The 27,634-nt window shown below is 39.6% G+C and overlaps 1 protein-coding gene across 2 annotated transcripts in view; it reads right to left on the reverse strand.

Annotated features, from left to right (window-relative positions):
- The window catches only part of atp1a3b (ATPase Na+/K+ transporting subunit alpha 3b), a 52,631-nt gene extending 25,327 nt beyond the window's left edge, over positions 1-27,304 (reverse strand). For both annotated transcript variants that reach the window (XM_057833308.1, XM_057833307.1), the window contains exon 1: positions 26,844-27,304. In XM_057833308.1, the coding sequence (XP_057689291.1) occupies positions 26,844-26,849 (6 nt within the window). In that variant the 5' untranslated portion in view covers positions 26,850-27,304. The remainder of the gene's footprint in view (positions 1-26,843) is intronic.
- Positions 27,305-27,634: the final 330 nt, after the last annotated feature.

Below are 27,634 nucleotides of genomic sequence, written 5' to 3' on the forward strand. Positions count from 1 at the left end.
GGAGTCAAGGAGGTAATGCAACTGTAGATGAAATCGCAAAAGTGCAACGATACATGGCTGAGCCGAACATGGCATGCAATGCAGATTTTCTTCAATACTGGAGGAGCCAATTGACATCTTATCCAAACCTCTTTCAAGTGGCTAAGAAATTCTTGTGCATGCTGGGATCGGTGGTTCCGTGCATTTGTTGTCCACAGCAGGTTAAAAATTGCTTGTTTGAAAAAAAAAAAAAAAAAAAGGAACCAACTAAATTTTACATAGTAAACTATGTTTTTGAACACAATTTCATCAGAACAAAAAGTCAACAAGCACCCTCATTCACCCATTCATTATTACATTATAATATATGTTCACAATAATTTAAAGATATGGAAAAATGCAATATGAATGCAAAGACATAAATTATTTGATTTTACATGCTAGGTCATCAATTCAGTGTCAGTCTGTCAAGTGGGTTGCCTGTAGGGATTTTTTATGCCCAGCAGGTGTCCGTATTCAATGATACAGTATCAACACTGTGTCAACACAGTGTGTCACTGTGTCGATACGCTTCATGAGGTCTCACGGACCCATCACTACTTTTAATGTATTTGACCTATTTTTATCTATTTACACGACAACAGGGGTGACAACATAAAATCTTTTCCAAAAAGCCCTATCGTTTAGACGGCGATGACTTTTTGGGGGGCTGAAAACACCTTGCAGAATTGAAATCTTGAGAGCACTCCAATCTGTTGTTGCAATCTCAACACTTGACAATGTAAAAGTGAGTTTTGGGTGACAAGTGACTTCAGTACTCCGGAACGGTAGGTGGCAAAAATGCTCCAATATACAGTATTTGTCAGTGAAGGGGCTAAAGATACTGATGACTTCAATGCATGCGGACAGTCCGGCAGTGTATGAAAACATGTCTTTATGTAGCAACCTTACACATGGCCTAACTGTGTTCAACATTATTCAAGAATCTAGTCAACTACTCACTACTCTAATAAGAGAAACTCCTTCATGTTATTTGACCAAGATGAGAAAGGAAACAGCAGAAGCAAAGGGTTGCACACAGGAATCAAGTTTTGGTGTTGCTGCCACCTACACATTGGGAATGCATACTACATTGGCAAAATGGTTTCATGCACTTTTGCGGTTCTGTGTGCAGTAGAGCAAGAATCGGGAGTGGATTTTCACTCGCTCCCAGAGAAAAATTCCCATCCCATCCCAATCACGGGGCTGAGTCAAAATGTAAATCCCAATCCCGTCCCACTCCCAGTCAAAATGACTCCCACTCCAAGCCCACAACATATTTTTTAGTGACGCTATCACATTACACGTTCAAGAAGTTTTCGAATAACTTGGACCTTCCTCCTACAACAGGGGTGGGCACACTATTCCACAGAGGGCCGCAGTGGGTGCGGGTTTTTGTTCATACCCATCATGAGGACAGTCTTTCACCAATCTGGTTTCTTACAAGTACAATCAGTTGATTGCAGTCAGGTGCTTCTTGTTTCCACTGAAACCTCGTTGGTTAAACTGTCTGTGCTGAATCAGTTGGAACAAAGACCAGGACCCACTGCGGCCCTCGAGGACCGGTGTGCCCACCCCTGTCCTACAAGCTCCTCCAGTTTAACCGATGGGTCATTATTTCCAGGTTTCATGTGTAGTTCTCGCTTTGGGTTTTCATCTCCACCGTTTGCAGTGTTGAGTTTGCGCAAATATAGTATCTTGAAGTTGAAGCGTTGGAAACTGTGAGTATTGGTACAGTATATGTAGTTCTTTTGGCGTGCCAACTTAAAGAGCATATGACACCAGAAAAAAAGTCTTAAATGGCATTATTATGTGAATTAGAATCATATTTTGAGACGATTCGACTATATACAACAATTTAGCAAAGCGCAGATGACGAGAAATTAGTCTTTTAATCTGCCGGTTAGCCCCGCCTACCATTATAGGGCTTTAGCGTCCCCAACAGGTGGATGACGTCAGCGGTAGACTAGGCTCATCGGTTTTACTATTCAGCCCATTGAGGGGGAATTGTTCAGAACGAGGAAAACGTGACGAAGAGAGCCGCAAAATGTCATTGTTTCAGTCTCTCTACTCCCAATATTTTTACAGGATATTCTTTTTATCCAAGTATTTTTCCCCAATAGCTATATAAATGGCTTGAGAAGGACCAGTCAGCCCGTCGAGGGGGAACTATTCACAATGAGGAAAACGCGACGAAGAGAGCGGCAAAATGTCATTGTTTCTGTCTCTTTACTTCAATATTTTTACAGGATATTCTTTTTACCCAAGTACTTTCCCCAATTGCTAAATAAATGGCATGGTCATGACAAATAACAATCTTGTGCTAAATGGAATATAAAATAATAAAAATCCATTTATTCAAGACGAAATGGCAAAATTACTCCATAATGGTCAAAACAGTCGACTTCACCTTTACTGTCACACCTCCCGAACGATATTTTATGACACCTAAATCGGACATATGTAATTTCCCTTCCCCGGCTTCTTAGAATGTAAACAGACCAGAAGGAGTGACAGCTAGCCGACATGCTAACCCGAACCGAGGGATGTTTCAAAGTCTTCGAAGTGGAAAATCACACATAACTAGCCTGGATTATTTGACATGACGACCTGGTTGTCGAGTTTCTTTGCGGATCGGCAAACCGCCCGGCGGAGAGCAATTTACAGTTCGTTCCCTGGAGGAGGGTGGCTGGAGTTGTTGTGTAGCTAACGCGCTAACAGCTAACTGCTAACTGCTAATGAGCATGAGAATAGCTTTTTACATGCCTATCAATGATCAAACGTAAGTAGTCCTTTATTTAAAGGAATTTTATAGTGTTTACTTTGTAATCACTGTATTCGTATTTGACATAATACAAAACAAGATGTTTACTCACTTCCTTGTAAGTCCAATGGTCCCACAGTAAATATCCACGGTGAATGGGAACCTTTTGAAACTCCAAAAAGGCGCATACGCCTCTCCCGCATACAGAATGATTTTTCTGCAGCCGTTTGGCTGGCGTGATGCAAAAAATAAAAGTATTAATCCGCAAAATCTGCTGAATCCTTCGTCCTCATACACAACAGTACACTGTATAGTGAAGAGAACGTCTTCTACCGTACACGTCACAGCGCCCTCCTCCTCAATGCCAGACCGAAGCCGGAAGTCACTCATTTTCATGGCGCGGGATTCAAAAAACTAAATAAATATAGCGATCGCTTCCACACACATCCAAGCGGTCCATATCATTCAGGGGCATAAAATACCGCGTGTATTATGAAATAAACATGCTTTTTCGTGTCACAGGCACTTTAAGTCGATGTAAATAAAACTACGAAAATGGACGATTCGGTCATCTAGTTTTTTAACGCTGGTGAAAATCATCATTTATTTATGTGTTCCCGCTCCCTCTTGCTTCCGTTGATTGCTATTCCCGTCCCAATCACAGAATAAATAAAAATTTGATTCCCGCGGAAATCCTGTGACCTGAGGGATTTCCCGAAATAATTCAAGCTATAATATGCACGCAGTTTCCCCCCTACATACTGTATAATGGTCGTGCAAACGCGGAGATTAAATAACGGCAAGATGCCATTTTTGCATTATTGCATAAGATCGTTGTCGTGTAAACATGGCCTTAGATTGTAAATGTTCCGCCTAAAAATTTTTGTAAAACATTCGCATGACTCAATTTATCCATCTAATTATTGATCCGTTATCTACCGCTTAATGTATGTAACAAATTGAGATTTAGATAGATGCAGGATGCTGGGCAGAGTTGTAATTGAACTCTGCAATTTTGAGTCAACGTATTAGAAGCTTGGTAATAACTCAAACAATTGACTGTGTGACAGCTCTTAACTCAGAAAATTTGTGAATTGTAACACTCCTGAATCACTACAATTTAAATTCCAATGTGGTGTAAAAATTAATCCCGAACCCATGTATTTTGGCCAAAGCTAATTTAAATTATAGAGAAAAGAAAAAAATTTAAAAAAAAATAAAAAAATAACAATGTCTTCTTTTGATAGAGTATTTTCAAGACTATTTAAAATATTTTGAACACAAAACTGAGTTGAATTGAATGTCACGGCCAAAATAGAATTTGATTTGCATCATGGAATGATTTATTGAATGAGTAGGAATGTGGGAGCCCTGACAAAAAGGCTCACCTAACCTTGCTGTGAACTACAATGCAATTTAGCTCACCACAAATAAGCAGTTGTCTTTAAAGTAGCTTTCTGATTCAGCCTACATATTAAAGACAGCAGTTGCAACATTGTTGAAGCTACGATCCAAAATCCATGCCAAAACAAACACAAGCCGACAAAGTAAGACACATGACAAAAAAATGCACCTTTGCTTCACCTCTAGATTCGTGTGAGGAGAAAATTGGAAACTCTAGCCCATACATAAAATATCTGACTTTCCGATTTCATTAAATTTAAAGGTAAAAAAGGATTGACAACTCTCCCTCAATTTAAACAAGCAAACCCTTTGTCAGAGTGTGTTATGGCAGAGGGAGTGGTTTGACATTAAGGCAAACACATAAAAAAACGTGAGCCCTTTTACTGTACTGTAACGCAGGTGAACAAACTCCGGCTGCAGCAAGACCAGACAGGCCTTTTGAAGGTAGCAAAGCTGATTGATGCAGTGGAAAAGTACCTGCATCTTTCTGGTGTAATTATGTATTATGTATTACAGTATCATTTAATCAGAAACTCAAAAGAACAACATTTTTGCATTACCAATTTTTGGCCTAATGTGACATGCATCATATTTTTTCTAATCTGACCAAAGCTTCTTTTGTACATAGATAAGGATGTATAGTAGGGGTGTAACAGTACACAAAAATCTCGGTTCGGTACGTACCTCGGTTTTGAGGTCACGGTTCGGTTCATTTTCGGTACAGTAAGAAAACAAAATGCAAAATATAAATGTACTAGTTGTTTATTACACACCTTTGTGCTTTCAACAATAGGAACATTAGCCTATACAAAGCTAGAATTCTGCTCAAAAAGTAGCGGGTATTTAAAGATAATCCAACAACAATTTGCATTTCAGACACCGCGGATTGGTTAGCTTTCTTTCTGAAAGAAAAAGAGAAAAGCAATCCCAATTACAAAGATTTTAACATGTATTTTACAAATGAAATGATTTTTTTTTCTTATGAACGGTTTTCAAAAGCTTTGTTGGTGGATTTTCTCAAGTTAAAGTGCCACTCAGAAATTAATATTTAATTGTGTAAGCAGGATCTGTGTATTATTGTTATTATTTAATTTAATAATTATTTAGTTTTAGCTCATTTCAATTTATTTATTTAAATGGGCTATTATTTATTTTATTATGTGTTTATATTTTACAAATGTGATGTAGTATTCATTTATATTGTATATTTTATATTGTATAACTTCTAGTTACTATGTGAATATTAGTTCCTACTTGTTTTTGTTGTGGTAGGAGGGTTTTGTATTGAACACGGGGCCGTGTTGGTTATTATTATAGCAGAGAAGACAGCAGTAAATCAACAAAGACAAGTCAACTGTGCCCCGATCTACCACTCAAGAAATCTGATAGACTCAAAAAGTGGGTTACGATTGCATATTAGTTTGAAAATCGACCGGATCCACAGTATTTTTACACGAGTGACTTCCAGTCTGCCCGATCCTACTACCGGTAGTAGTATTGAAGCAGGAGGGTAGCCGCTTCTGGGACGCGTCTAACACGCGGCCGCGACTGGTGTGCATTGGCTGATTGACTTTAACACCTACGTTTCACTGCGTTCCCGTGGCGGCAACGTTGTCGTGCTGTTGACGTTTCTGGGTTATACTGTCCTAACGTGTTGGTCCTCATTATTGTAGAGAAGACGGAGTAAATATAATCCACACAAAGAAACTGTAACCCGATCGACTCACAGCCTCGAAAAGTAAGGGTTACATTAAGTCAGAAACTCGTACGCCTCGGTTCCGAACCGAGCACCACGTACCAAAACAGTTCAAATACAAATACATGTACCGTTACACCCTTAATGTATAGCCATTGTGGCTGCAACACAGGTCCCACTCATCAGATATTCAAAAGGTGAATAATGTCACAGCTGTTCTACTAAACAGACAGGTATGAAAAGCAATGAAGGATAAGAACAAATGGTTCTTATCAAATAAATTAACAAATCTGAGTTAAGACCAGTATCTTCATATCAGCTTCCTTATATATCAGCACCAGGTAAAGTCGTCACATACGCAGTATGTTCATATTAGAACTCACATTTGTTTTTGTAATGTGAACAACTACAAAAGTAGCAGATTTAACAAAAAAAAAATTATAATCACGCACCATACCCCGCAGTTCTTACAAACGACTCACTGTAAAATGGATACAATAAACATTTCGTCTTTGGTATTAAAATGAGAATGAAATGCAGTAGAACACATAGCGCAGCCAGGTAGGCTATAGTCAAACATGAAAATACACAGCGGGAGCTTGTTTACCGTAATTTGACTGAGCCATTGTAATACACACCCAAGAATAACAATAAAAACTATGTGTTTTGCTTTCCTCTTTTTCAAGTCTATTGCTACCTTAAGGTAATGTCCAAAACTAAGACAATTTGTGCAATCACCAGTCTCAAAGCATTTTGATTCAGTTGTTCAATTGTGTACAAAAAAGCAGATCAATGATCTGACCCAAAACTAATTTCAAATGGCCCTGTAAAATTTAATTCCCAAAACTAAAAACTGCATTCGATTCGCACAATGTGTTAGTCTACAATTAAAAAGAGGTAATCACACCTTAGAAAGCTGTTGCACAAAGTTGACGAACCTTAATCATGGCTCCAAGACAAGATATTAATTGAAACAAAGGAAAGGATTATCAAACTTCTTAACGAAGTTAAATCATAATGCAGTGTTGAAAGAGATGTGTAAAATCTGTAAAAACTAACATGGGAAGGTTGTTAAAGGGGGCGTTTCGGATATTTTTCAGACTTATTGTATAATTCTAAAGCATATTCAAGTAACAATTTTACCCTGATTTGATTTGTGAAGGCATATTTGTACACGATGCAATAAAAATTGCCTTTGCATCACATAGCTGTCTCAAACAAGTGGAAATGGGACTGTCTCTTTAAGAATTTCTACCCTCGACACGCCCCCTCCACTACATCATCCTCTAAACACTGGCTTACTTTTGTTCTCAGAGGAGTGTTTTGTAGCACCTTAGAGAAAGTTCTGTTTTACAATAGTGCTTTTGTAAAATGCCAACAGAAAATATTGACTAGGTACACAAATATGGCGACCGCTGATAAGTGTTGGCAGCGGTACTTACAGTCTAAAACACCGGTAATTTGACAACGAGAGAAAATTTTGAGGAATGAGTCTTTGAGCATCAAGAGACCATTGTCTCGATAGTCCTTTTCAGCAGCAAGGACAAAGTATTAATTGTTGTGTGGCGTTTCGTCACTGGACCCTTTTGGAGCATTTACAAGCATTTTTGGAAGAAAATAAATTCCGGAGTCTCCACCGACCATTTTGGGCTTGGATATACCAGTGTTGTTTTCGTCAACGATGACGATAATGAAAACATTTCGTCTACGAACAATTTTTTAATTACTATGATCTCACGATGACGCGCTAAAAACGTGTTTTAGGAGACTAAACCATGACGAGATGGATGCCAGTTGTCTTCTGACGAGACGAGATGAAAATTCGCCTTAGTTTCCTTCATAAATTCACAATGTGTGACATTTTCTCATCGTATGTTTGGTTAGCACGCATTTGGTCATGTGACGTGCCACTCCGAAACCACTAAACCACTCCGATTGTGTTTTTACTTTTTAACCAGGGAATGACCTCGTAACATGATTGAAAAGCTCAGAAAAGTAACATCTGTATGCCACCCGGCCTTGAGAGAACAGCATACTTGACAGACTTCAAAGACATTAAAGCTTGCAGACAGAAAATTTAAAGCAATATGTCTGAATCCAAAAGGTGCATAACAAAACAAATGAAGAAATGGGAGGAAACTGGAGTCAACCTATATGACTGAAATGTGAGATATTGCCCAAAACCTGTGGCCCGGGGGCCAGATCCGGCCTGCCATACCATGTCATGTGACCCGCAAAAGTAAATAGTTCTCATAACTGAGTTGGCTATTTATCTGACAAACAATTAGTTGTTGATTATCTGATTAATTGTAACATCCCTAATTTCAACGACACTGACGGCGTTAGACGTCCAATCCATTTGAACTTGGAGGGCAAATATGATTTGAAGTCAAGAGAAAGTTGGAGCCAAGATTAATTAAGAGCAATGTATGTCACTCGTTAAAACTATGCCTCAGATCCTGCAAGCTTTGTCCGAAAAAATAATTATTATCGACAACTGTATTTTTGTCTTAGAGATAGAAATGAGTCACTTGAAATTAGCAAAGTTTTGTGTAATGTCCATAATTTTTCTACGCGATACAACAACTACGTGATGGTCCACCAAGAGGTGATGTCATAATTTTTGCCAGGGGTAGCAAGCCCCATTAGTCAAAACTGATGACCAGTCACTAACAAGCAGACAGGCTAATGGTTGCCAGGGTGCCACTAACCTGAACCAATAACAGCCAACATGCCCCTTACTTGGTGACTTTCACATCACTCACCCGTCCAGGCCAAAGCCACAAATACAATAATATAGCGTGTAGCAATAGCAACTCTAAGTGGGCAGAAATAATACCTACACCTCATATGCCCGTTTATGGTGCTATGTATTAGTGCTGAACGATATTGGAAAAACTGATATTGCGACTTTTTGGGGGTTTGCGATATATATTGCCATGTTAAAACTAGAAGAATTTGGTTAGATACTTTGATTGACTCACCATGGCATGACCACATTGTAGTCATATAATATGGTTTATTCCAGGCCAAGGGTGTTAATTTGTGAGTGATGAAGATTCCTGTATATAAAAGGTCGTCACAAGTTACATTTACTTGAGTAACTTTTTGAGAAAAATGTACTTTTTACTTTAACTTGAGTAGATTCGTGAAGAAGAAACGCTACTCTTACTCCGCTACTTTGGGCTACATTAGAATCATTACATTTTCCTCTTTATCGTACATATTGACTTTATTTTTGTCAGACATACCAACAGTAGCTCCACCAGTTTCACCAATGATATGTCGCATCATATCACATGACTCCATGATACCAATCAGACTCAAGCTTGCCGTTATTCTGTCACGCCAGCCTTGTCAATCACGTCTTGAAATCACCGTAAAAATTTAAGTATTTTTAAATATTTGAGAAAAAAATGCCATATTGAAAATAAATAAAAAAACAAACTTTTTAAGGAGTTACTCACAATGTTACTCATTATTTGAGTATTCTTTTCACTAAATACTTTTTTACTTGTACTTGAGTAAATTTTTTTGGATGATGACTATTTCAACTTGAATAATATTATTTTGAAGTAACGCTACTCTTTAGGGCTGCAGCAATCAAATATTTTAGTAATCGAGTAATCGACTGAAAACTATCGATTAATCGAGTAATCGGATAAAACATTTTTAGGTGATGAGCAATTATAAATATACATGAGAAAACAAGCATCTAATTTTTAACCATTTTCAGTCAATCAATGTCTTTATTTTCGATGTACATTGTTGAAAACAGCCAACAATTGCATCTCAGATGTAACTAGAATAAAAAAAAGACTAATTCACTGCTTTCACTCAAAAAACTTCTAGATCTTTTAAAAATATACATATGTTTCTTATCTAAAAATGTCATTACCCTTGATAACACACATCACTTGAAAGCGACGTTTTTCCCACGTGTTTCAATTGAATTTCTATTTGTGTCAAGCTATTTTTAAGTTCTATTTATGTTTTAAGTTAGTCTAAACTAAGTCCTGATAGGATTTTGAGTTTTTGCAGTGTTCAAAATAAATGTATGATACCTGCTGTATTGAAGCACATTAGGGACCAGTGCTACTTAGCGTTTTATCCAGCAATGACTACTGAGCTAAAATTGACAGTTAGCATTATTACGTTTTTATTTTACACCCACGTCACTCTACAGCGCTATGTTTTCACAGATTAAATAAAGCCTGTGTGTAAGACACGTTAGCCACGTATCGACAGTGGTCATAATTAATAGAAACCTAGCCCTCCGCAGGGCTAACGTTGCGTAGGCGAGTGACGGTAACGTTAAACTTATTTATTAGCGCTTAGAAGTCTACTGCTTTAAGATGGCGGCTGTTTACTAACGCCACTGACTGTCATTTCGCATCTAGTTCAACATACATGTAATCTCTATGAGACGCATCAGACGCTACCTGCTTCCACTGTAGCATCATGCGGGCTAGTTTTTAACAATGCTGGCGTCGTTTGTAGCGGCTCTCGGCTGAAGTAAGTTTTTTTTTTCTTTTTCCCCCAATTGCTTCTTCTTCTACGCACGTGACATCAGCGCGTTGTCCCGCATTAAAAGTAGTCCGGGCAAAACGTGATCCTTAGAGCCGTCAAAATTAAACGATTACTCGAGGTGAATAAAATTACTCGGATCAGTTTTTAAACTCTAGGAACTCGAGTTGCCCGAGTATTCGTTTCATCTCTACTACTCTTATGTGAGAATTTTTGGCTACTCTACCCAGCTCTGATAAATGGGATTCAGGAGGCCATGTCTCTGCACACTTGCTGCTTTTATGAAGAAAAAAAAATTTGCACGTCCTGCGATAGGACTATTGCACATGCGCACACTGCGATGACGATGTTCAAACGATATATTGTGCAGGCCTACTACATATTGTATTTTTCCATTAATACTGCTTTTTAAATACAATTACTTGATTAATCGATGGCATAATTCATGTTCTCTCAAACACAAAGGACACCTTGTATGACAGTTTCGCATATCGCATAGCCCTGGACAATTGATAAAGGTTTCATTTTGAGCACTCAATGAATTCACAAAATGCACAACAACAGATTGTGTTGGAGTTTCCATTGCAGCTGCCTGATAAGGCTTCCTTGAATTGGTAGTTGTATCTGTCTACAAAGTCATAAGTGTAGCATTGTAGCTGTCGTCTGAGTGAGTGGAATGTGAAGCAAGCTGATGACAGACAGGGGCTCACACATGCAACAGGAGACATCAGTGGGAGGTGAGAAGCCGAGCCAGATAAAGAGTGAAACAAAGCAGGTGGCACTGGGGGTGGGTGGTTTGTTACACCACTTCTAATTAGATATTGACCACAATCTTTGTCCGCTAGCTCAGTATCAGCCTGCATGACCAGCACTGACCCCACTCCAAATGATTCCACAACCTCACTTAAGGTGTGTGTGCGTACAGATAACACTGTATCTATGTAGCTTCAGAAGTGAAAGTATGAGAAAGAGTTGGTTTTTGATTAGTCTATTCGCCGCTGTGTGTGTGCGCGCGAAGATATTGTTTTAACAGTGGATTGAGAATGTGAGTGTGGCTTCCTGTGATCAGGTATCTGTGCTTGGCACTCAAGTATTGATGGCCGCAGGGAGATGCATACCAGACTTTTTGCGCACTAAACACACCCAAGTAGTTGAAAATTGCTCTCACTGCAACACTGCACATGTTTGTACAGGTGATGTGCTCTGTAAACTGATACTACACTTACTGTACAGCATTTGTGGTCCGACAATAAACTATAACTCGACCCTAACCAGAACCCTCACTGTTACCTTTAACCCTCACCCAAACCCGGTTGTAAAGCTAGATATCCTGCACCATGTGCAGTCAATTTGGCACAGATAAACAGCAAGTGAAAACACGTTTTACTACATACGTGTTTTTACAGTCGTCACCTCTTCATTTTGTTTTGAGCAGTGATCCGCAACACAGCAAAGAATGAAGCAAGTCAACTGTCTGATCAGTGTCTGAAAAACTGTTGCCCCTGGTGTTTTTCTGTGCCATTTTATTTGATATTGAACTATAGTTAGTGAGGCATTATTTTGCATGAAAAAGTACTATTCCCTGGGCAAAAAAAGTGGATTTTTCAAACATTTCCAGTTCTCAGATATGTAATTGAGACTAAATCTTTCCGCAACAGTAGAGACATCTCCTCGAGGTCTCTGCGACATCTTTGTAACCTCGATGGCTTGGTGTAATAATCAACGCGACATTTCCACGACGTCACAGCGACTTCAGGGTGAATTGGTCTTCAAGAGACGTCGCCTTGTCAAAAGCACAAGCAAAATGAGTTGCTGCGACTGATTCCTTGCAGCAGCCACGGCAACCTCTTTACCAAGTGAGCCGGGGCCTTTAACATCAGGAATAGTCAGTGTCAGCTGTTAAGCTAGCGCTGCGGAATTACACACTGGCGTCGGGCCACCTCTGTTACTGTTCTGCTATAAGACCCTTTCACGATACCTGTCAAAGCCATTTTTACCCTATGTCATAGCGGAAGAGATAAACACTCAGTCACTATCTGGTTGTGTCAGAACAGGGGTGTAACGTTTAAACATTAGAGACTCCCACCCTGTTGTGTTGAAAGCAATTGCTGCTGTCCAATGAGTTTTATACATCACACAAAACGCTAAGGATCAAGCTCAATCTCAAAAGGTAAAAATTGGGGGTGAACAGATCACTAGTTTCTGGCCCATCACCAATAGTTTTTGAAAGGCCTGACAAAAATTTGATGTAATGATCTTTGTCATAAAAAACACTAGGCACTTTTAATAATCCAATTAAGTTTTCTTTATTGTAAAACATTAAACATTATTTGTGAAACTGTATTTTAACTGCACATTTTAGTGCTGTAATTCTCTTTAAAAAAAAAAAAAAAAAAAAAAAAAAAAAAAAACCTGAAACATAAAAACTTTTTTTTCCTTCACCAAAAAATAAAATGCAGCAATATTATGCTTTTATGTGAAATTCACAAGTTTTAAGCAAATTGATAAATTAATTTACTGGAGAACAGAACTAGTAAATTATATTAGGTCTTTAAGTCTCTTTTTCCCCCCAGCATCTTAATATGATTCAATGCCGGAAAAGTCTGAATATGAGCTAAAATGTTAGTATTCACTTTAGTGCTGCAATGATTAATCGATTAACTCGAGCAATTTGATTAGAAAAAAGATTCTAATAAAATTTTGCTGCTTCGACTATTCCTTTAATTAAAGTGCCGTTGTAACAGTTTGTTTTGAAAGTGTTTGCATTTAGTTTTATTGATTTGGGTGGATACACTGCCCTCTAGTGTTAACAGTGAATATGAAATACCCCTGACATTCCACATGGCTGAATCCAGCAGCTCCCCGTCAAGACCAACATAAGCTAAGTTTTTGCCTGAGCTAATGTTTTATTAATGCATTCAAAATTTAGTTTATAGGTATATTTAGCTGTTTTTGTGGGAATATGCTTTGAACCATTTGTTAACAGCATTGTAAAAAAAAAAAAAAGTTAGCGTTTGATAGCATTTAAGCTCGCAGACTTTTACTATGTTAATTAGCCAAATTTTTTTTTGTCGTATTTACATCCTAATTTATGTATTTTTTTTTACACTGTTTGATGCTCAGCTCGGGTATTTTACTTTTTAATATTCCTTATGGCATTACTCGATTATTCGAACTAACTACTTCATCGATTAATAGACTACTAAAATACTCGATAGCTGCAGCCCTAATTCACTTAACAACGGGTATTCATCTGACTGAATTCACTCACGAAGGAAAGACTGAGAAATGAGGACTACCCAGACCTGCGAAGCAATGACCACACAGCAATTATATGGAACGCCAATACAAACTATAACACGATCAAAGACCGGCAAACGTTATTATCCAACCAACAAGTGGACATACTGTATATACTCGTATTATTGACCAAATGCTAGCGAGACAATGTGGCCGACTCTAGATGCAATCAGCGGAAATGCTCAGTTATAGTTAGTGATTGACCAATCCCTGTTCTCCCCCAAATTTATGAACTCAAACCCGATTTATAAGGCAACCAATCCATCTGTGCATATTTGGTAAAAATTTGCCTAGTTGATTTGCTTCACTCGGCTGGCAGCATACCTAAAGCGGTGATCATAGCTGTAAACTAGTTAGCAACACAAAACAACAACAAAAAAACGTTTAGGCAAAAGTTCGTAACTTATAGGTCACTGTATTTTTCAAACATCAAAGAGTGTGCGTCCAGCTGCCGTGCACATCACTGCATAATTTAATGAGCCTCCATGTTGTGCCAAATAGGAAACAGAGACCCTTGGCTGGAATTACAGACGCTCCATCAGAGAGAAAACGGACATGGACAGACACACAACCCTGACATCATTGGCCACTGGCTACACACTCTCCTGAGGGTACCTTAAGCTAATTACTCACAAACTACATTACATGCTGACTTGAAAAACTGTATTGAAATGTCAATAAGTCAATAAGTCATTGGTGCAGGTCTGTTGTTTAGGGGTTTGCGCAGGCTACATTTTGTGAGTGTAGTCATGGTGACCGTTGCACTGCAGGGACTACAATAGTTCCTCTGATGGGATGTGGGACAAGTAATAATTGATGCATATGTAAGTGGACACTGTATTCCCTGCTTGTATGCGATATATGTGTGTGAGTGGAATAGGATATGAGTCATTTTACAGCATGTACTGTATATGTGGCAACGGTGGCACGCATTGCGGCAGAAACAGAGACAGCTTCAGTGCCAGAAATCTACCGAGAGAGAGTGAGGGAGAAAGTGACACAGATAAGAAATCACTTTTCAAATCTGTTGTGGAAAATGTGGACAAACAAGCAATGACTTGGGCCAGGTTTCATTCGACTACACAGCACGCATGGGCAACATCGATAGAGATCACAATAACAACTGGATTTTCACTTTTTACTTTTCAGTGTAGCACACCCTAAATGGGAAGTGCAGAGAATGCCGCTTAATTCTGTAGAAATTTAAAAAGGAAGTGATTGTGGACAGAATGCAGATTGACTGCCAACTCGCTTCCTTGTGCAGCATCTTTGTTTATTTGTGGTTGGTCTCATTTCCTGATTCATCAAATCCACTTCGAATAAGTCTAGTCTAGTCTAGTTCAGAATCCTTATTTTTAGTGTTGCACGATTATACATTTTTCAACCGATACCGATAACCGATAATTTCCCCCTCATTCCAACCGATAACCGATAATGTCAAGCCGATAATTCTATTAAAAGATTTATGTAAAATTTTAAAGTATACACAAAAGAAAATATTACTGTGCAAAAATATAATTTATTGCTCTTTTTTTCAACATAAAATATGAACAAGTCGTCAATTCAAACATCTAAATAATGACAGATTGTCTGACATTGTGTAATGGTAAACCTTTGGCAACAATTACTTACAGAGTAAATACCTAAGTTGCACAAAAATGCCTTTAAAAGTAAGCCATTCCTAACATATATAACATTAATACACTGCAAAACACACCTCCTTAAAACTAATCAGTTTTAAGTGTAAATCTATTGGCAATAAGTGAAATTATCTGCCTTCGCTTCAAGTGTATTTCTCTCAGATTTCTTGGAAGAAAAATAGCTAGCTGAAAATAATCTTAACAGCCTTGTTTTAAGCAATACATTATTATACTTCATCCTAAAAAAAAAAAAAACTCGGAAGAAGTAAAGATTTTGAATAATATTTGTGGCTACAGAATATTGATTTAAGAATTTGATTATCTACTGTGACTGTAATTGAGCAGAGAAATAAGTTAAATAATTTGAAAAGTGATTGCTAATGTTATATGCTTTGTTGCACACTGTGAAAATGATTAACTCAAAAGAGCGAGATGTCATGTACCCATTCTTCAGCGCTTTGTTTACATTTGCGGCTTTCACGACTTTTGCTTTACAGCAGCTAAACTGCTACACGGCAGTACTATTTGGACGGAGTTGGAGCTCGCATCCGCGTGCGTGTTGTTCTGCGCCTGAGTTTTGTTAAGCAGAAAATAAAGGCAGCGTTACAAAGTCCTCTGACCGCTCGTCATTTTACATACTGAATGCATTATTGACTGGCTGACTTCGTTTTCTCCATGTTTAAAATATCACCTAACCACTGTGCCGTCATGATAAGCTTGCTTACTGGACATCACTTTTTCATGAAGAATGGTGGTCGTATAAACTGCATTATTTTTTTTATCCAGGGCTTTGGTTCTCGGGTCATTTAGGTTAAAAAAAAAAAAAAGTGTCTCGTCTCGGCGGCAGCTACGTTCGTACCGGATAATCCGCCCGCCCCTGCTGCTGGGTTAGTGGTTTTGAATGAGGACGCTTTCTTTCTGCCTCGTGGAACTTCTATGGTACATGTTTCGCAGATGGCGAGAGCGTCGTTTTTTTAGTAACAGCCACCATAATATTCAACTACTTCTTGTCGTGTAACTCCGCCTCCTCAACCCCTCCTCCCTCAGGGGCTTCAGAGAGGGGAGGGGTTGAGGAGGCGGCGTGCTGAATTCTTCGGTTGCGCACATTTGGAGGCTAAATCAAGTATATAATTATCGGATTGCATTATCGGTTGAATTTGTTTATTATCTGGATTATCTGTGTGACGTCATAATTGCCATTATCGGCCGATAATTATCGGTGACCGATATTATCGTGTATCTTTACTTATTTTGATTCCTATTATTATCACTACACCCCACGCAGTCCAAAATAGCAGCAGTTACAGCATAAACAGAGTTCTCGTTGAAGAAACACGTTAAAACAATTGACCAATAAATTTTCAATTTAGCTGTTTGAATATGTTAATTAACTGTTGCTGTAATGAGTTATATTTTTTATGGGGAAATGTTATGTAAAATACAAACAAAACAGAGGAGGTCCACTATTTCAATTTTTACATATAATATTATTGCTGATCAAAACACTTTTGGTCAATATGCAGTGGCAAAGAGATGTTTTAAGAGAATTTCTCCATCTGGCGATCCTGTCTATGTGTGTGTGTGCATGTAGACGCCATTGCATGCATGCAGAGATGTGTGACCTTGCAAGGTTATTGGGCCATCTGCTGTTCCTTGCAGCAGGATAGCATTCCCTCAGGGACGTAGAAGGGAGACTAGCATATGAGATTAGCGATACACTGGATTAGTTTACTGTGCTAAATCTTTTGCGTGACTCTTACGCTGCTAAACAAACAATATTTAACAGCTACTCTCAAAATCATAACTAGTCAAACTAAGTGGTCAAAAATGAGATTACTGTAATTATATTGGGTGACAAGGTAGCCTAGTAGTAGTTAGTGAGATAGGCCCTTCCTAATTTAATTGCATTCAAATATTTGTTCTGCCCACACGCTCCCTAGCGACGAGACTCTTTCCCACATTCCCTTTCCTGTTCTTTGATTATTATTACACTTTGCTATCTAGGAACCCTTCATCGATGGCATCACACTAGAGCTGTCCCAACTAGCTGGCGTGGTCGACGTCATCGATGACATAAATGCGTCGACGAGCACAACTGCTTTCGACGGTTAAAGAAGGGTTAAAAAAATTTGCGTGGAAAGTTGAGAATGATGGATGGTCTGGATGCAAGCGGGAAAAGCGTCATGAAGCCAATAAAGCGTACCAGAGTGGCAAAAGCCTGGACTTATTTCAACGAAACAAAGGGGGGTACACTGTCGTGTGCAGTCTCTGCGATGCCAAGCTTGCATTCCACGGCAGAACGTCAGCCGTGAATGAACACCTGAGGTGCCGTCACCCAGTTGTAATTTTGGGAATGCGACAGGAGACAACAAGCTGGCAGATCGTAAGTCTATATAACTAAGTATCGACATTTTTTGATTGAAGCTGCCTTTACGTGCTTCGTATCAAATCAACGTGCATCATTAAGTTATTTTTCTGTACTTCACTCCATTGACACGCAACATTTATTTATCTACTCTGCTGCTGCTCCCGAAAGCTGTAGGTCTCACAATCTCTGTAGTCTGGGCACAGCATGCAGATTGTATTTGTTAAAATGACGGATACTCCTGCTTGGGGAAAAAACATTAAAAAAAAAAAAAATGGAAACACTGGCCTGCTGACCATAGTCCATGACTGCACTAATTTTACTTACTTTATATTATAATGTATTATGTATACAAATATACAGTAGTAGTATACTATAATATTAATGCTACATATTTTTAATACCGTATTGGCCCGAATATAAGACTGCGCTGATTATAAGACGACCCCCTTTTTCAAGACTCAAGTTTGAAAAAAAAAAAAAAAAGAAAAAGACTTTGAACCCCAAATTAATTTTTATACAGAAAATAATGACAGTACATCCGAAACAAATGATTATAACAATAAATTTGAGAGAGAAAAGCATGTTATTTTGCCTCAGTCAAATCTTAATATATGAACATTTAAATATGTAAACTGAAGTGCAATCACATTCGTAAATGAATGGCTTCTGTTTTTTTAAATGTAAATAAACCGATCTATTGTGACAAAACAACAAAACTGCAATAACTGCATTTACCATCAAAGTGACGTCTAACAAACTATAGTCTTGAAACAAATCTGAATAAGGAAAAACAATGCAATAAAATCATGCAAACTGGTAAAACTTGAGAGTAGCTGAGATCTTTCATGACAGAACATTGCTTCAATGTTATCTGATGCCATCTAGCGTCGTGAATGGGGAGAGTAGCTGAGATCTGTCATGACAGAACATCGCTTCAATGATATCTGGCGCCATCTAGCGTCGTGAATGGGTATAATGCCTAGACCGCGAATATAAGACGCCCCCCTCTTTTTCAATCTTATTTCAATGCAAAACACACCGTCTTATATTCGGGCCAATACGGTATATAGGTTTTTTTTTTTAAAGAATTTTTTTGAATCATGTTGGAAAGGTGAAGTTACAGAGTTCTTAATCTGTTTACATTCCATTCTTTTGCACTAGTTACTGCTATCAGCATTTGACCTCATTGTTTATTTGTGACTTGTTATTCTTATTCATGTGTTTATGTGTACTTTAGTAAACAATTTAAGTGTTCCTAGATGGGTTTGTGAATTACTAAGCGTCAACAAAAATTTAAATGCTAGATTAGCTGAAAAAAAGGGAAAAAATATTAGAATAGTTGACTAATCGTTAAAAACGTCAGACTAATCGGGAGAAAAATAGTCGTTTCGAACAGCCCTATATCACACCAAAAAAAAAAAAAAAAAAAAAAAATCCAAGTAAAAGCAAATGACAGTACTTTATTGTGGATGCCAACTTAACTGATGTCTAAAAGGATAGGATTTGAGCAGGTTTTTTTTTTTTTTTACTTTGGAGTTTATTAGTGCAAACGAGGGCCCAGCAGAAAAAAGATAATGTGAGATGAGCTCCTAGAATATCAGTAAAAAAAAAAAAAATCTAATCACTCTAATTACCTCTCCGCCCTGAACCTCTGCCAACTTATTGTCCACCTAGACACCTATAGAGCACAGCAATGTTTGCATAAATGGGTGAATGTGTAGCAATGAAAAGTGCTTAGGGCACGGTAAAACATGCAGACAAAAGTGCATACAAGCATTCTTCTTTTACTATTTACCTTCCCTTGTGTATGTGAAGATATCTACTGTAAATCTGGGCTTCTTGGAACACGGGATCTTGCCATGCTAGTGCCACACACACAAAATGTGCAGATGTACATGAGCTCTCCATTTACTGAAAGATTGCCAAATCAGAAACACTATACATACAGTTCAAAGCCACTTGGAATTTCTTTAAAACAAAACTACAGTACACCCTTTAGCAATGAATGGTGCAAGCCACTTATGGTGGCTTGGTGTGACCCCTTGTCTTTGTCCTATACAAACATTATTTGAGATCCTTAAAATCTATCATAAGGCTTATGCACTCCTGTATCATCACTAGTACGGAAAAACAGCACGCTAGTAAAATGACTATACTAGTAAAGAATTAAACCTTACTCATGGTAACACTGCCATGTTATGCTCAGTTTTGTGTGTAGACCATCTTAATTTACTGAACTAGTGAGCAGGTTAACAGTCCCAAATTAGGGTTTAACATTTTCATGACCAATTATACTGCAGTATGTATAGCCTATACTGTGTAGGCACTGAATTAATACATCTTAAAGGGTATGACAACACCTGGGGAAATGCTAATATTCCATCATTTATCCATAAACGCATGCTTTTTGGATTCATATCATGCCACTTCGTGTAATTACACACATCACAACACCAAGAAAATGATAGAAATTTGGATCGATTGTCAAGCTAAAAGGACCCGCCCACGAGATCCCGGAAATCTAGCATAATGTGTGCGTGACGTCACTACAAGGAAACAACCGGCTCAGTGCTTAGTACTGAATGGCGGCGATGATAGCGGACAATTTTGTTTCTAGTTGCAGCGACGAATCCGACGTAACGCACATTCTTCTAATGGTGACGAGGAGAGTTATGAACCTTTCTTTGGTGTTTTGGTTTATCAATTTGAGCCCAAACGAAAGCCAATGCAGCCTAATGAAAGGATCATTGAGAGGAGCAATCACACTGATGAAACACTGGCAACATCGTGTGGGAAACACCGAATGGTTTGTTTTGCATTTCTTTTTGTGAAGCTGATACACCGTGACCGCAAAATAATGTAATGTATAGAATAATTATCATTTATTGTGCTATCATAGGTTTTCGCTCTGCCAGCAGACACAAATATGAATGGGATTCGAGGATTTGTTCTATATATATTACGAGCGATCATTTATACATGTGTCCAGTCCTATATACAATGCGTGATGTTTTTATTATAAAAGAGTACTCACTCTGGCCATTTCGAGCTTGGCTGCTCCGCTCCTTTGGTTAGCCTGGGGTGGTCTCATCAGAGCCAGTCGTCCTCTTTCTTGATATCTCGGGACATTTAGGTGGCTGCACGTGTATGGTGGCTGCTTTCATCAGCAATTTCTTAGCAAAACCTGATTTCATTTGTCCATAGTTCGAATAGCTTTCTGGTGTAAAATGCGTACCACACAAAACTGTGCCGGAGGCTGGGTCTGCTAAATTAGCCCTCTTAGCACGGACGAACTTTACTCATTGTCTGCGTAGTCCAGCTCTTTTTCTCGCGTTCGGGAACTCATGGGTACTAGATTGAGACAAATGGCTATTTGTAGACCACATAGCATGACAGGTTTGAACCATTTTAGCGATTTTTTGATAAAATACAACGCAACTCTCTCGTCGATAAACAACGATTGCACCTGCCTCGACCTTTCGTTTCCTTGTTATGACGTCTCCGCCCCATTCGGCTGTTTCCGGAATACTTTCGGAAATGTTCGTAATTTTTTATCTATTTTCGATAATTTCTCATGAATGCGATTTATTTTTTGTTAACTTTATTAATATTTGTTAACTCGCCACATAACGGTTCTATTGATATCTCACAGCCCCTTAGTGTTTTGATACCCTTTAACACAGCTCTACTTGCTTGCATGTCTGAGACTGCTCCAAAGTTGTCTAACTAATGTGCAGAATTCTTGTAATTTACTATGAGACAGCCATTCTACAACACTACATAATTGCCTTACATATGATGGGTACATGGACCTTAAATTGGATATCAGAGATATTGAATAAATAATCCAATGACCTTTCATAGTCTAAGCCTTGGTTTTCTGGGGTGGCTTGGTGTCACACCTTTTGTTCAAACACATTCAAGCATTTAGAACACAAAAATCTCCCAGACAACACCCTGAATAAGTCACGTCTTTGTTGTCAGGCAACATAAACTCACTGCTACGTGGTCAAGGTAGCTGCTGTGTGCATGCCTTACGTTTAAGTAAAGCTTTACAAAGGCAAACATGACAGCACCGACCTTTAAGTTTAATTTGCATTGCATAAGCTATCACAGAGCACTGTTAGCATGAGTCCAGAGCACTTATTTTTGCTGACCTTCAGCAGAAGACAATGCCCTTGGTACATTGATACTTATTGATCAAAGACCCTCGAGAGATTCGATGGAAACAACAGCAACCGGACTTGAACTGACCAACGGGCCACACAGGCAAATGAACCAGGATGGTTTGACAGTTCTTTTATTTTAGAGGTCAGCAGTTGAAGGTCTTCAGGTCCAGATCTAGACCTCATAGACTTGCTAAACACACCCATTATCTGGAACCACGACAAATACTACTACTCGTCAGTCATTGAAAGTAATTGGCAAATCTTGTGTATACCAGATTCGTCAGTCATTGAAAGTAATTGGCAAATCTTGTGTACTGTTACTACTCTTACGTGAAACACGACAGCATTAGAGGCAGACAAGCCCTGAGATCTATGTCAATGATGAATAAATAAAAGTTGCTGTGTTAAGTATCGTATTGGCACGAATATAAGACGGTGTTTTTTTGCATTGAAATTAGAATGAGAAAGAGGGGGTCGTCTTATATTCGCGGCCTAGACGTTATACCCATTCACGACACTGGATGGTGCCAGATATCATTGAAGCGATGTTCTGTCATGACAGATCTCGGCTACTCTCAAGTTTAACCAGTTTGCATTATTTTATTAGAATGTTTTTCCTTATTCAGATTTGTTTCTAGACTACAGTTACAGTTAGACTTAACTTTGATGGTTAATGCAGTTATTGCAATTTTGTTGTTTATCACAATAGATTGGTTTATTTACATTTCAAAAATCAGAAGCCATTCATTTACGAATGTGATTGCACTTTAGTTTACATATTTAAATGTTCAGATATTAAGATTTGAATGAGGCAAAATAACATGCTTTTCCTTTCAAATATATTGCTATAATCATTTGTTTCAGATGTACTGTAATTATTTTCTGTATAAAAATTAATTTGGTGTTCAAAAAGTCTTTTTTCAAACTTGAGTCTTGAAAAAGAGGGGGTTGTCTTATAATCAGTACCGTCTTATATTCGGGCCAATACGGTATATAAAGTTGATGAGATTGTATATCCATGCATCGGTTTTTTCTGCCTCACTAGGTGGTGTTGTGATATTGGCCGAGATGTGAAGTACACACAGGACTGGTCAACAACCAACTGAATTCTTGTGTCAAACATTATCATAGTGTGTCTACATGTGTTGCTGCAGCATGTTCAAATAGCTCTTGATTAAAGAGTTAGAACACAGTGGTATTTATGCTATTCATTATGTAATTTTGTATTGTGTAAGCAATATGCTAACTTAAAAGCCAAGTTGTTAAGTTCTTTTAAATCAGCTACATTTATTTTTCTTTGTTTTGCGTTATTCTTGACAGTAAACTTCAAAGGGGTGTGACAAAGAGCTGAAAGCCTCGTTTTTACTGCTTGTTGTTAAGTAAGTTCACTTTGACAATCTTCATGTTATAGCTAAATTGTTTTTTATCTCAAGTCAAAGCCAAAAGTTCCCCCAAAATATCAGGTCCATTATGAATTTAAGCTAACACTGACTATACTAATCTTAACATTTTCTTAAACATAGATTTGTGAGTGATTATTGACAACTTTCATTTGCAACCATTTGCTATTTCCTCTATTTTGACTTTGTGTTTGTCTAGTCACATTTAGTAATAGAATAACACGTTCTAATCTACAAATTTAAGTATCTGTTGCACACTTCATTATCTAGCACGAACTCCCTCACCTGTGGTTGCGCCCCCACAGCCCAGAATCTAGCTTTAGTGGCCACTAATTTTTGCAACAAATTGACAACTCTAATTGCAACCATCTGCTGTCATGTGTGGGTGTATTTAGTAGTACAGTGTGCCGTAGAAACATTGGTTCTGAAAAGAACTCAAGGTTTTCTGACAAATATGTTGACGAGTACTTTTTTTTTTGCTGATCACTGAAACGACTGTCTATATTTGTTGTCATTTTAAGACACTTGATGATGCTTAAGTTTAGATTCTCTATGGTCATTCTCTTAATCGTTTCTCCAGGAATTAGCGGCGAAAAAAAGTGTTGATTCCGCAAAACAGACTTTAATTCTTCGGAGAACAATTCTTGATTTCGAAGCTTGAAATCTGCTTACCGTAGGCCTTAGAAAAACACAACCTAAATGACCAATTATATGAAAAATTAATGCAAGAACAATTTTAGATTTCGCTAATATTTGCAGTACTAAAACACTGTGAAGCAAATATCAATAAGGTCTTTGTCACTTTTGGGCAGATTTATTTGCATCACTGATAAAGCCCAAAAACATCATAATCAAACAATAGGTTTGAAACAAAAGTGATAATTAAGGAAAGATTTAAACTAAGTGCAAGCTATGAAAGTATATCTACCGTTTCAAGTGTGCTTCTAATGTAAGTCCTCTTCCGTTTTAAGTCTGTACTACGGTCGTGGTCATTTTGCATTCGTGTTGTAGATATTCAATATTTTGGCGTAATTGGCAGGGTTTTTTTTCCTTTGCAAAGTGTTTGGTATTTGCAGCTTGCCTGACATTTTCCAGCCACTATAAGTGAGGCTACAGCACTGAAAAAAAGCCATTTTCACCCAGTGGCTGGCACTATTTTATCATGACACCTAGCGACCAGGATGAAAACTATGGTAAAATAAAATATTCTGCACCTTCCCCTGTATTCCGTATAATGCTTTGATATTTGCGGAAGGCGCTGATATCCACAGTAAATTCCGCAATGGCGGATTCCTGGGGGGTTCTATCTTAAGTTATAATTAATGAGCACTGGCCTATAGGTTGGTCCAGCGCGGCAGGTGCAGTATGTGCAGCACTCTGCACCACAGCAAGGGCTGAGCCTCTGCAGCACGTATCCCTCTCTTAAATGAGCACACATTTCCACTAACACACACATAAGCTTTATCGTAGGAGAGAAGGCGAGGCTCAACACGCTTGAGCAGCCATTATGACCTTCTGACAAAAGCTGCAGTACCACCACTTCCACCTTCCTCACATTAATCCCCAATTTCTGCCTCATCGGGAGACCACACCCAATGAAGATCATCCACCTGACCCTCTTCCCTACCCATCTGTCTTCCCTGATTACGCGGCCCCCACAATGCACTGCGAGGAAGGAACAAGAGCCACTGTAACATGAGCCCGAGGGTCATTATCCAGTAACAGGATATACAGCCACCCAGCCCCTCCCCTCCGTCTTTCTCGTATAAATCCATTTTGCTAAACCTGCACTTGTGTCCTTCCTGTCTCATCGTCCACCCCGCCGTCCCCTAATAGCATCCATGTCAGGGATGTGAAGGTGAAAAGCGCTCCCAGCATGCACTGGTGCAAAAAAAAAAAAAAAAAAAGAATCCCAACCCCCCTGCTTTTTTGGACACGTGCTTATTAAGCGAATGCTCCATCGCACATCTCGAGCGCCGGCCTATCGTGGCTCTGCGCTGGGAATTTCCACGGGAGAAGCCCCGCCCCCGCTTTGACGCAGCATGCACGTTGCATGCGATGTGCCCCCTGCGGCCTTGGGTAAAGGACAGCTGGCGCACCACATTTGCTGTGGTGCGCCGACGACACAAAACCGCACCGTCGGATGAAAGGATATTTACCCTACCCTCAACAATGTCCATCATTTCTTCCCTACTGCATCTTGCCTTGTATGACCATACACCCCCCTCACCCCCCACCCACTGAGGCAACGGTTTTAAAACCTCGAACCCCTTTTTGACGCAGCGGCCTGTCACCTCCCTCTGCAGGGACACTGCAACGTAGAAGAGGGGGACCCCGTCGGCTGCCTACTGTCACTGCAATGACGCCGGTTTCTTTCTGGTGTGCAGCGTCACGGCACTGCACTGCATCCCAAATTGATGCAGTGGTGTATACACACGCACACACATTGCACAACTCTGCATTTGAATGCATTTACATATGCTGGCTGATTTTTTTTTTTTTTTTTTTTTGCCAGTGGTGCTTTTCACAGCAATTCACACACGCACACACAAACCTAACAGGATGCATCTTTTTAAAATCCTTACTATGTGTAGTGGGAGGGGTGAGGTGGCGAGGGAGGGGTTGGGGGGGTAAATGTATTCACTCCTGGCGATTAGAGCGTCTCTGTTATGTCACAAATTAAAGGGGAAATAAGCTGGTGAGGCGCTTATTCCCGGTAACCGCATTATGACGCATGGGTCAACGAGGGTGCCGGCCGGGGGATGAGACTATGTGGTGTTTGAGGGGGGCACGATTCAGGGCTCACTACCAAGTGAGATTGGGACAGGGGTGTAGAAAAAGGTGCAAGATGGAGGTCATAGCGATGAACCACTCATGTTCTTTAATACTCTTAAAATGACTCTTTTGCATAAAACGAGATGTGAAAGCATGCCTGAAGCAGGTACTTTCTACTCACAATCCCCCCCCCCCCTTTTTTTTTTTTTTTTTTAATAAACCGATTAAGGCCTACCTCAGAAGACTGGCAAGGTTACGGAAAAAGTGAGGCCTATCATGAGACACTCAGAGGACACTGGGTCCTAGTCATCTTTGGGGACTTTGAGCAACACTTTCCATCACTAAAATGGTGACCGCCCATATATGTGTTAGAGAGACAGAGCGGTAATGAAAGCTAATACTGCAATACTAAGACACTAATCCGCCATTTGAAGGGACAAGGCTCGAGTCAAAATAGCAAATATAAGAGTTAAAGCATAATGGTGGTAACAATTGGTTTTGTCGCAGTGTGGCTGGAGGCAGTTCCGCATTAGAGTCAATGTCACTCAGCCATGCACGGGATTTCCACTCTGGGAAAAAATGAAATGACATCACGTTTCTTGTCAAGGTCCCCCCCCTCTTCTTCTTCTTCCCGCTCTCTTCCTAAAAACCACTACATCGATGTTCAAACCCCCCCGTCATTGGGGTGATGGTGGCGGACTACCGTCACTTCTCAGGCCGCTTCAGGTGGGCGGTAATGTTGGGTAGAAGGTGGGAAATGGAATGACTAAGGATGGGCTTACCCCCATGTTGGCGCAGTCACTCTTCTCCTTCTTGCAGGTGATGCACGGCTTGAGAGGTGCTCCCTCTCGGCTGGATTGGCGTTAAAACGTCTTGAGGTGCGCGGGAAATGGGGGAAATAAAGATAAAATGGTGGTACGACCAGTCTTGAGGCGAGAGGAGGGGGAAAGGAAAGGCGGCTTAGGTGAGTGCGTCACTGAAAAGTTGTCGCTCCTCAACCGGCTCTCGCAACTGAAGCTAAGCAAAAACGTCGACGACCACCCCACCCGCAGTTTGGGTGTCTTTTTTTTAAAAGAAACGTCGCGGTCTCAAGCGGAGCATCACGCGGGGATGTACCACTCGCCAAAAAGGACCGGCGTAACTAAGCCGCACTACTCCCCCCTGTGCCCGGCGCTTGTATCCCTCCGCGCCCCGGTAACAGCTTGCCGCACTACGCCTTCTCCTTGCGCCTGTGAAAGAAGCGCCACCCCGAAAGGATGGCTAAAAAAGTCGGCTTGCCAATTGCATACGTCCCGCCCACCGCCAACACCGTGGCCAATCAGCGAAGGTCCCTTCTTCCATCACTGGGTCCGGTCCAATCATGAGTACGAGCGTCTCCTTTTTAACGACCAATAGGCGTCAAGTATTGTGTTCCCGCTGGCTAATTGGAGTTGAGCTTGGCCCCTCCTGCTTTACTGCAGAATTCAGCGGCTAGCTGGTCAGCTAGCTGTAGCCAGGGCAAGGTATAATGTTAAAACTGGAAGCTGTTCAGATTTTTTGTGGTACCGTGTTGCATCAAGCAGTCATTGAATTC

The sequence above is a fragment of the Corythoichthys intestinalis genome, chromosome 4 (assembly GCF_030265065.1).
Source record: "Corythoichthys intestinalis isolate RoL2023-P3 chromosome 4, ASM3026506v1, whole genome shotgun sequence".
In the NCBI taxonomy this organism is placed as follows: Eukaryota; Metazoa; Chordata; class Actinopteri; order Syngnathiformes; family Syngnathidae; genus Corythoichthys; species Corythoichthys intestinalis.